At 40.6% G+C, this 11729-nt stretch overlaps 1 protein-coding gene across 1 annotated transcript in view; it reads right to left on the bottom strand.

Annotated features, from left to right (window-relative positions):
- Plk1 (polo like kinase 1) overlaps positions 1–11729 on the bottom strand; it is a 29583-nt gene that overhangs the window by 1859 nt on the left and 15995 nt on the right. Inside the window, exons 2-6 of the mRNA XM_003478201.5 lie at positions 11117–11285; positions 10085–10229; positions 9020–9113; positions 7540–7759; positions 485–640 (exon numbers count right to left, since the gene is read on the bottom strand). Of these exons, the coding sequence (XP_003478249.1) occupies positions 485–640; positions 7540–7759; positions 9020–9113; positions 10085–10229; positions 11117–11285 (784 nt within the window). The remainder of the gene's footprint in view (positions 1–484; positions 641–7539; positions 7760–9019; positions 9114–10084; positions 10230–11116; positions 11286–11729) is intronic.

The following is an 11729-nucleotide window of genomic DNA, read 5'->3' as shown; positions in this document are numbered from 1 at the left end:
GAATATGTTGAGTGAGAAGTGTTACAGAAAACTACTATTAAACAGGCAAGGAGGTTGAAAAGTGCCAGCTGTGGGTGACAGGGAGAGGTCATGGAGGTGATGCTGGAGCAGGGACTTGAAAGGGGCAAGTATAAGCCAGGCAGTTGCCTAGAGGAAGTGCAATTCCAGGGAAGGGACCAGAAGAAGACTGGAGTCCATCTGGGTCTGTCTCAAGGAAGAGACGGGAATTCAGTGAGCAGGATATCTCTCTGTGCAGATATACAGACGTAGCCTACTCTGCCAGAAGATGAAGTACTCATCAAGCAAAAAGAGATGGAAAGACAGGAGCCATGGCATGGAGGCACTTGGATGTCAGGCTAACTCATTTGGGTTCTCATTTATAGGAAGTAAGGGAACCAAAGTATAATGGAAAAAGGGTCTAGCTAAGTTACTACCACTCTGTTTGCCTTCTCCAGATGTCCCAGGCTCCTGAAGCACTACTCACCTTGTCTCACCAGGCCCCGCTCTGCAGGCTTAGAGGCATTGACACTGTGCAGCTGCTGCAGCAAGTCACCAAGCTGGCATTCAATAGTCTCACTTGCCTCCTGAACCACTGGTTCTTCTTTCTCCCGGGGACGCTCAGGCAGCGGGTTCTCCATGCCTAGGAAGGTGACATGCTCATCAACTAGGTACAAAAATGGGGAATTCAGAAGGAGTACAGGATTCCCTGCCACAGTTTCTCAGAGAAAAGCTCTTTAGCCACCGCTGCTTTGGGAAAACTGAGTCAGTGCCAGATTAATAATGCAGTAGTTCATGTGGCAAATGTGTGGTGATCACTGAGAAGCCACAGAGCTTCAAGTGCTCAGGCCTATGACCCAACAGCAAGGCCTCACAAGACACTAGTCCTCAGACAGGCAGCCTGAAGACACCAGCCTCTCAGAACTAGCCTGCTTCAAGCAAACAATCAGAGGCATTTTCAGCATTCAGAAAGATGAGAAAGCAAGTAAACTGCAGTCCATCAGCAGGAAGTGCTCAGTAGGCATTAAAGGGAAGTATATGATTTTTCCATTCAAAAATCTACTTTATATGCTTATACATAACCAGATCCAAAAAGAAACATTGAAATTTTAACATTTGTTGTATTTTGGTGATAGAAGAATTGATTTTTATTTTTTGCTTATTTATTTAATTTCTCCCTACCAACATGTGCTAATTCTCATGTAATAAAAAAGTTTTTGATTTAAAATCAAATCAAATAAGTTTTTGATTTAACCAAAATGTCCTGTTATGACAAAAGCTAAATGTAAAAAACCAAGATTCTAGAGATTTCATTTAAAAGTTTAGTAGAAAAAAAGGGAAGGAGGTGAAATAGGTAAAAACAAGTCTGACCAGATCTGACAATCATTGAAAATGGATGAAGAACACTTAAGAATGTATAATGCAGTTTTCTCTGTATTTAGGTAAGCATGGAATTTTTCATGACAAATATTTTTATAGTTCTATTATTTTAAAATTAAAACCACAAAAAAAGCAATCCTTAAAATAACAGTGTTATAGCCCCAAGAATAAAACAGATACGCAAGAGTCTATTACTGACACGACTAGCCAAATAAACAAATGGGAGGGAAGAGATAGCTCTTCATTAAAGAATTCCAATTACTAAAATGTAGAAATAGAGAAAAAAGAAAAAAAAATCCCCATTATATTTCATACCATAGTACTAGCATGTAAGAGGCCCTAGGCGCGATCCTGCACCACAAAAGAAGAAACTAAGAGAATCACAGTAATAATTTCTTTAACTAAAATCTACCCATTGGTACTAAAGTCAGTGGACAAAAGTTTACGAAACAGGGGCTGGGGATTTAGCTCAGCAGCATAAGCACCTGCCTTGCAAACAGGCAGTCGTGAGTTCAATCCCTGGTACCGATAAAAACGAAAAAGACAAAAAAAAAAAAGTTTACGAAACAGGACAGCATCAAAGCAATTCCCTGCAAGTTATCTACTGATCACATGGGGGAACAGTAACTTTCCAGTAAAGAAATTCATAAGATGACACTTTAACCAAGTGATCAAGTTTAATATCATCCATAAAAAGCAACATGGTCCATGATGTGATACACTGAGGATATTACTCATTTATTCTTGCTCAAAATGCACAGCTTAGACTTCCAGGAGAACATGGCGGATAGATAACAGCAGCTATGGAGGCTCTCTGAGAAAGCCAGCTTAGAATCCAGGAATGGTGTGGTGTGAGGAGTCCTAAGCAAGGGGAGATATACCCTGCCGACCCAGGAATGAACTAAGCTGAGAGAAATCAACTGGAAATGCAGTCCCGGTGCTATAACCGGAACAGATAAAATCTCAGCACCGAAACTGGAACCCGTGCCTCTGGAAATCGCGATTTGAATTTCCTGCTGCCACTGCTGCGTCTGAATTGGCACTGCAGGGACAGAGATGCAAAAGCTCTCCAGGAATCAGCGAACGGAGTTGAGAGTGGGACTGGCGGGGAGCCCTGCATCGATCTGCAGTGAGTGAGAGGAATGAGGACCCCTCCATAAACTAGGAGGCTTCAACAGAGGACATTCTAGGACCGGACAGACTAGCCGGAACAGGACACTGCAGTGATTTTAGTCACATATTCCCCTTTCAAGCGGGATTGGTAGGGAGCCCTGACCTGGGTGACGCCCAGACTAAGGCCCAGTAGGCTAGCCCAAACCAGGTCCCAGTACCTGGAGGTGCACCCTAGCAGTGAAGCCTTCAATAGGTTGACTGACCTGGAGGGGCGAGCCCAGCAGAGGCTGCCCAGGTCTGTGTCTTCCTAGTACACTGCAGTGGGCGGGAACACCTAGCCAACGGTGATTCAAACAAACTGTAACGGACAAAGAAAAAAAAAACTGGGCCTCCTATACACGCTTCTATGGAAGGAACAAAAAAAATAAGGGAAAAGGGAGCAACAAGAAAGGGTCCTCGGCCCCCAATCCTGAGAACACTGATTCAGGAAAGGTAAATGCAAAGGAGAATGAGGACAGAAAACGTAATATCAGACATGGCACCAACAGACATAAAGTAGTATCTCTGGAGCCTCATAGATGAGTTCAAAAGTGAAGTATTTAGGGCTGGAGGTTTAGCTCAGCGGCATAAGCACCTGCCTTGCAAGCAGGCAGACTTGAGTTCGATCCCTGGTACCGATAAAAAGGAAAAAGACAAAAAAAAAAAAGTGAAGCATTTAATGACCTAAAGCAAGATATAAGTAGAATAGTTAGAGAAATGCTAAGCATCGCCCAGGAAAAAAAAAAAACAAAAACAGATGGTGGAATGGAAGAACAGAAAAAAAGGGGAGAACTGTTTGATGGAGAAAATAGAGAAAACATAGAATACGTGAAGCAGGTTCAAAGAGATTACCAGGAAGCTAAAAACTCTATTGAAAGCTGGCATAACAGCTTGAAAGAAACTAAGGATAGATTATCTGAACTGGAGGACAGATTTGTACTGTGGGAGCATGAAATGAAAAACTTCTTAAAAATAAGAAAACAAACAGCAATAATACAAAGGCTAGAAGATGATAAGAGGATCTATAACTTAAGAATTAAGAACATAAAAGAAGTAGGGACACAAACAAATGAACTACAAAAGCTATTCACAGAAATAATCCAAGAGAATTTCCCTAATTTAGCAAAAGGTAAAGATACTCAGATGTATGAGGCGTACAGGACCCCAGCCACCTACAACCCAAACAGAGCTACACCCAGGCATATAATAATCAAAATTCCAGAAATCCAATATAAGAACAGAATATTAAAAGCCATCAGAGACAAGAAACAGATCACTTACAAGGGAACACCCATCAGAATTACAGCAGATGTCTCTGCACAAACCATCAAATCACGAAGAGCGTGGGGCGAAATAATTCAAGCTTTGAAAGATAATGACCTCCAGCCAAGACTGATATATCCTGCACAAGTATCCCTAGAAACTGATGGAAAAACAAGGTGCTTCCAGGATAAAGAGGAACTACAGGAATTTGCAACCACCAATTCAACTCTACAGAGAATACTGTAGGACATTCTAAAAAAAGAAAAATGCCAAGATTCCATAAACAGTGGCACAGAGGCCACAATGAATGAAGCCGAAAGCAAAACGAAGAAGACAAACTGACAATTAATGACAGAAAAAGAGCTCAATAGAAATGAGGCAGAGAAGGTTGGATGGTATGAACAGCTATTTTGGAGAAAACAAGACATCATAATAGCTAGTGCTGATTTAGTATCATCTTGTTTTGAAGTCCCATCAAACTTTTGTTCTTCTGTCTCCATCAGTTTTAACCTGTTGTATCTTATTGGATTTTATTATATGTGATAATATAAACAAAAACTTTTATAGACAAGAAGATTATACAGAAACCATTGTTCATTTTCTGTTGGTTGGTTCTAAATACCCTGTAATACTGTCATTCTCTTGAATGGTTTTATATTGTCTTTTTATGTTTGATGCTACAGTATACAAAGTTATACTCAAAGATTTCAAGGAAAGAGACACTATGGTAACTACTTTTATGTCGGGATATCTGGTGGTGAAACACTATTTTGCTTAAATGGTTGGTTATGTTTTGACCTGTGCTGTTTTGTTGTTATGTCCTCTTTTATCTCAATCTCTTTTTTTTATTATTTACCTTTTTATTTTTATCTTTGTAATTAAGGGAAAAATTTAAAAAAGCAGGATATATTATAGTAACCCACTTTGATTTCCTATTAAGTTGATGTGAAATCCTGTATTGCTCTCACCATCTTTGACTGATTTTCCTCTATTCTGTTTTGCTTGATACTACCAAGCTTGAGAGTATAGGCAACTGTGAAGATAGTAAGATTCATTATGATACCCGTTCTGGCTTGACTATTATCTTCTTTTGAAGTCCTGTAATGTCTCCAATATTTTGGTTTTACTGGTTTTGTTCTTTACTGTTTTGTTCAATTTTATTATAACTGATGATATAGACAATTCTTTTTAAGAGAGCAAGAGGCATTATGGTAACCATTGTTGATCACTTTGTATTATGTTTTTACATTATGTACTATGTCCACCCTTTTGATTTGACCCACTCTGTTCTGTTATGTCACATTTGCGTTTTACTCTCTTCCAAAAAAAGTAATAAAAACTGTGGGAGTGATAAAACCCAAAATGTGTAATTGTCATTGTACAAAAGAGAGGAAAAGAAAGGATATAATTGCCATGTATATTTAAGTGTATAAGATAGATAACCGTATTACTGAGTTTTGTTGGATCATTGAACAGAACTGTTTGCAGTCTCACTGTTTGAATGTCCACTTTGTATGCTTTGATTTTGTAACTTGAACAGCTATTTCTAAGATGACAATATGTAATCTGTTAGCTAGTGATTTCCTGTTTGTTTTTTCTGAGATTCTGTAAACTTGTACCCTTTTTCTGTTTTTTTCCCCTTTTTCTCCTTAAATAAAACTAAAAAAAAAAAAAAAAAAAAACACAGCTTCAATGTAGTCACAAGAAAGAACTAAATCCAAATTGAAAGATATTTTAGAAATTAATTCTCCAGTGATCTTTAAAGTGTCCACATCATGATGGACAAGCAAAGACTAAGGCATTGCTAGAGGCTGGAGACTGTTGACTAAATGCTGTGTAGGGTGCGGAATCAGATTTTGGCACAGAACAAGGGGTGCTAATGCAAAACACTGCTAGGTGCAGATATAGGCTGGAGTTCTTCTGGAGTATTATCTTAGTTCTGATAATTGCCCATGGTGGGTGAGATATTGACATTGGTTGAAAATCCATGAAGGGTGTACGGGAATGCTCTGCTTTTATTTTTTTTCCCAAATTTTATGCATAAGCCTAAAATTATTAGACTAAAAGTAATCAAGTGATACCTAAAAATTAATTAAAGCAAATGAACTTAAGTTGCACACTAAATTGGTGGTATATTCACACAGAAAAGTAAAGAATCTCAAGCTACCTTATAAAAAACTATATCCTTGAAAACTATTTGTCCTATATATAGAAATATATTCAAAGCACAAGGAAAATAAAACATTATTTAGTAACAGGAACTATTCTGTTTATGTTGAAAAAATTTAAATATATTAATGTAAGGAAACATTATTTTCTTTTTTTCTTTCTTTCCTTCTTTTTGAGTACCGGGGATTGAACTCACGACTGTGCGCTTGCAAGACAGGCTCTTATGCCTCTGAGCTAAATCCCCAGCCCCAAACTTTTCAATTTAAGAGAAAAATATATATATACAGCCAGGCATGGTGGCATACACCTGCAACTCTAGCAATCAGGCGGCTAAAGCAGGAAGATCATTAACTTGTTAATATTATGTCTGAATCACAAAATTAAAGAAAAATCAGTAACTACAGAGTAGGGCTGGGGATTTACTTCAGTGGCATAAGTGCCTGCTTTGCAAGCGCGCGGTCATGAGTTCAATCTGGGTACAAAAAGCAAACTAATGACAGAGTAGAAAAGATTATTGGATCAATGGTACATATCCTGAACCTGATAGTGCTATCTGTCATGTACTGTGCTTATGTAAAAGAATCTTGTTTAGGAAAAATACCCTGAAGTCTTGAGAATAAAGACAGATATATAGATAGATATAGAGGGAGGAAGAAAGGATGAAAAACAGACACAGAAACTAACTGACCAATAAAGCAAATATGGAAAAAATATTACTGGTGGATCTAAAAGAAGTGAGGGTACAGGAGTTTTCTGTATATTCCACATTTTCATAAGATTGAACCAATATCAAAGTAAAATACTAAAAAGTATGAGACTGTGAAATATAAACTTAAGGTTCCCACACTAATATGTATTTGCTATTTCTGTCCTCTAAAGAGACCAGAAATAAAGAAACCTAAGCAGTAGGTTTATAAGAAAATGTCCATCTTTTCAAAGACATATGTACTGAAGTATATAAGGGTAAAATGGCAGAGTACTGGTCTTTTACAACATTTCAGAGGAACAACAAAGAGCAGATAAAACAAATGTGTAAAACTCTGGTAATTGAGGGTGCATGAGAAAGTCTATTACATTATAAGTGGCGATCCAAAATACAATTTTTAAACTTTTAACTTATTACAGAAAAAGATGCATTGCCAAGAATGATTGGTAAGTGTGTTTGAAGCAGAGGGGGATTATCCTGAGGGGAATTAATGGCAATGTATCTTACACTGCAAGAAAATTGTTAACAGTCACCATATCCTTTGATCACCCCTGGTATGGTTTACACATACCATGAAATTTTTCCTTACCTTTTTAATGAGCCACACAAGAATCATGTTAAGACAAGTGATCAAAAAGATTACTTTTTCAGGGTTGGCACTCTGTCTATTTTCTTTTTAGATCCAATGGGCTGATCCAGCTACATTAATGTCTGTCTTTCCTAACATGGGTTAAAAGGGAACAGGAACCAAGATTCAAAGACAGAGAAGCCTGACCACTCTATAGGCAAGCTCTGGAGACCAGGGAGCAAGCCACACATACAACTCCAGCCTGGGTTCTCTTGTCTCTGCCAGCTTACACAAACCATTTTACCTTTATTGAGGACTGTGAGAGGCTTCCGGTTGCTGGGCTCCAGGCTGCTGGGAGCTATTGAAAACCTTGGTGGAATGGTGAGGCACGTGATAGGGAGGCGAGCAGGAATGTAGCCAGAAGTGAAGAACTCGTCATTAAGCAGCTCATGAATAGGTGGGCGGGCAGTGGGGTCAGTCTGTAGCATCTTCTGAATGAGGGACGCAGCCACAGGGTTGATGTGCTGCAGCAGAGAGAAAACCTTAAGTGGATATGATGGGGACTGCAGGTGTAGCATTATCACCAAGGGCCTGCAGCCCAGCTCAGCCCCCTCAGCTCCCACTCCTGGCCTCAAACAAGCCATAGTTCAGGGTTATAAGCAATGCCAAGTTCTCCTCAGTGGTTTAACTGAATCCACAAGTGTCAGCTTAAATTGTGCAATTGATCATTTTGCCTTCCTGTTGATAGTGGACATTAACTTAGGGTAATATTTTCTCCTGAATTTGCCTTGCACAGGTACAGTTGCACATAAGCCTTGAGATTCTAAGATCTGTATTTAAATTCTAATTCTGCCTCTTAATACCAGCCATGACAAGTAAACTGGGTTTTCTAGGGTCCTTGAATCTACACCTATAAAATGAGGACACAGCATGAGCTTGGAATCTCCTAGGAAGACTTACATCACCTAGCATAGATCAGAGGTATAGTAACAGCCTAGCATTAACTGCGCTTACTCTGTACCAGGAAAATGTTCTAAGTATTTTCTATGTATTAACTCATTTAGCCCTCGAAAAACTAAGTGGCAAAGATCTCCATCATCCTTCACTTATGGATGACAAAGAACATTAAGGCACAGAACATTAAATCCCAGGTCTAAGAATAGATATAGTAATCATACCTACATAACCTAGCATGCTGTCTGACAGTGAAATGACTCTTTGGGACATATTTTCTCCAAATGTCCTTGCAGAAATGTGACTCTGGGTTTCACACAAGTCAAGGAAATTAAACTGCAAAGTGGCTGTGTACCAGGCTTCAACTTTAAATCCGTTTATGAAGCTGGACATGGTGGTGCACATCTACAACCCCAGCACTTGGGAGGCTGAGTGGGGAGGATCACTGTGAGTTCAAGATCAGGGTTACAATGTGAGCTGAAGGTCAGCCTGCTGCATAGTGAGACCATGTCTCAAAAAAGACAAAAAAAAAATTCATTTAAGCCTATGATTATAAAAAGGAACACCAGTTTGTCACTGGGATGCCTTTGGTGCCATCAGTTCACAATTCCATCAGCATTCTACTGTATGCAAGGCATTTTGTGAGTCTACAAACTCTCTCCCTCTAGAAAAGCTTATATGTACATATGTATCAACTTCTACAGGCAATTTCAGACACAGACTCTTAAAGCTGTTGTCCTAGGGATAGGACTGATTTATCTCTGTCCAGGATATAGCTTTTGGGGACTAGTAAAATGAAATAAATTTAAATTTAAAGCGCTCTTAGTCACCTTGGGAATACTGTATTCATTCTTCTTGATGCGAAGGTAGGTCTCTTTTAGGCAAGAGGTCTCAAAAGGTGGTTTACCAACTAGTAGGGTATACCTGTAAAAGCACAAGATGGAACTGGCTCAAGGGACCCAGGGAAAACCCAGAACAGAAAGAAATGCCTTAGGGACACAAAAGAGAATAGATATCCTTTGGACACTCACTAACTCACAGGACCCCGAGGACAATCTCTAAATCTGCGTAGCAGTCCTCAGAATTACCGGTTGGATCAACTCTCAGGTAAATGTAGGCGAGGAAAACTGGATTTCAGTGGGCCAGGCAATGTACAGCTCTAGCCTGCAGTGATCAAGAACTCTGTGCAAGGGCCTCAGAGGCTACTGGGCACTCACAACAGCCAATGTGAATGGGCCACCTATCCGTACAGATGAAGCTCCATGGTTAGTTAGTTCTGTACTTAAAACATTTCATTTTTATTTGGAAAAAAAGCACCCCTCTGCAAATAAATATGAAAAACACTGCAATTCATGTCAAACTCTCCAGCACTCAGGCCAAAAACAAGAAAAGGTAAATCTTAAAAACAACCAAACCTCTGTCCCCCCTCCTCCTCCACTGGTCCTGATCCAGACACTACAGCCCTTCTTCAGACAGCTGTAATACCAGGCTGAATGTCTCCCACCCAAGATGGATCAATGTTTCTAAATTATGCATGAGACTCCTCCATGAGTCTTGTTAAAAAATCCAAACTGTGATCCAGTAAGTAACCTGGGTCCTGGGATTCTACACTGTAACAAGCTCCCAGATGCTGCTGGTGCTGATCTGCAGATCACATTCTGACTAAATAGCAAGGGGGTAGTGCAAGGCTGTGGAGGCCTCTGTCCCCCTACAAGATACACCAAAGTGACAAGGAATAACATGGAAGTTAGGCTTTGTTTGGGGGCAAGAGAGGGGTTCTTTAGAACAAAATTTCCATTAAGCAGAAAAAGCCATAGTATACGGTCATTCAAGTAAGATGCCTCGAAAGGGCCCCTCTGAGGTTGTGTAGGTCCTGAAATCAACTTCCAACTTACATGATGCAACCAATGGACCACACGTCCACCTCGAAACTGTGCCCTTTCTTGCTCAGCACCTCAGGAGCTATATAATTAGGAGTCCCACACAGAGTCTTCTTCCGCTCCCCATCATATTCCACTCTGGTTGCCAATCCAAAATCCCCTGGGATAGGAGGAGAAAGAGATGTTCAAATGCCAGCCTCTGCCATCTGTCAATGTAGACAACTGGCTCAAGCTTGACCTTCGAGCATAAGTGTCATTTGATTCCACAGCCTCTGCTACATGTGTGCAGCAAGATTTGCCCAAGAATCCACCCACTGTGTAACTCCAGGGAAAGGACTCCTATTGACCTTGCTCATTTATCCCCTTAGAAAGCAGGACTATGCTTCCACAAGAGAATTGACAGGGACAGTCATCCTCAAGTGTCTTGGGGATCAAGCAAGTAAACTTCAAGATTGCTACTTGGTAAGTTTGCAAACAAATGATAGAGCAATGGGTACCATGGCAAATCAGAGAGGAGTCTAAAAAGAACCACTGCTCAGCAGAAGGACATCACAAAAAATACTGTTCCTTTGTTGTTTTTAAAGAAGCTCAAGCAAGGGATTTAGCTCAGTGGTATAAGTGCCTGCCTGGCAAGCACAACGTTGTGAGTTCAATCCCCGGCACAAAACTAAATAAATAAAGGAGCTCCAAAATGCAAATTATTAGGTCAAGCCTTCCAATTTTTAAAAAGATGGAAACTGGCTGGAGGTATAATACCATAGTAGAGTGTTTGCTTTGCATTCTTGAAGCACCCCTGGAAACTAAGTCAAATTTTTTTCAAAAATACTGTTTGGCGGAAACAAGACTTACGCATCTGAAGGCAAGATGCTGGCTTGTGGGCACTTGTTTTAATTTTCTGGACTAAAGAGATATCTAAAAGCAAATAGTCTAGATTTTCTCCTATCTTCTTCCTCCTTTCCTATCCTTCTGCTTTCCTTTCTTACAGTCTCTTCCTCATTCCCACCTCTTGAACTATGATAACAGCACCCTGTGGGACGAGCATCTCACCTATTTTCACCTCCAAATCCTCGTTCAGAAACAGGTTGCCTAGCTTGAGGTCTCTGTGGATAACCCGATTTCGGTGTAGGTACTGACAGCCCAGGACGATCTGCCGCAGGTAGTAACGGGCCTCAGGCTCCGTCAGGGCCTTCCTCCTCTTGTGCAACTCCAAGAGGGACTGGGGAGGGAAGCGGAAAGTGGAGTCAGTATGAGACTCAGGAGGCTGGTTATTGGGTAAAGACAGCCTAGAGCTACAAACAAGTGCCTCAGGGGATGAAGGAGTCTTGACAGGTCCCTTCCCCTCTTCGCAATTTCTTCAGGACCCTGCCTGAACAGTGGTCATAATCACTCATAATACGCCTCTCCTATTGAGTCCCTCCATTACCTAGGGTTCCTATCTCGGAGCTCTGAGTTCCCAGTATCCCCTCTCTGGGCTTCCTTCCAGCAGATCTTCGTCCAGATCCTTCTCTTTTCAGGAAGCTCCGAGGTCGGATCCAACCACCCAACTCCTAACTCGGAAACTCTGAGTTTCACCCCCACCCTTACCAAGGGACTCCAGTTTCGGATAACTCCCGGGCTCTAGCATCTATTGCCTGCCTCCCACCCCCACCCCGTCCCGGAA

The sequence above is a fragment of the Cavia porcellus genome, unplaced genomic scaffold (genome assembly GCF_034190915.1).
Source record: "Cavia porcellus strain 051 isolate PalLab524CR breed Dunkin Hartley unplaced genomic scaffold, mCavPor4.1 scaffold_16, whole genome shotgun sequence".
Classification (NCBI taxonomy): domain Eukaryota; kingdom Metazoa; phylum Chordata; class Mammalia; order Rodentia; family Caviidae; genus Cavia; species Cavia porcellus.
Note: the sequence above shows the minus strand (reverse complement) of the source record. Positions and strands in the feature narration are given on the sequence as shown.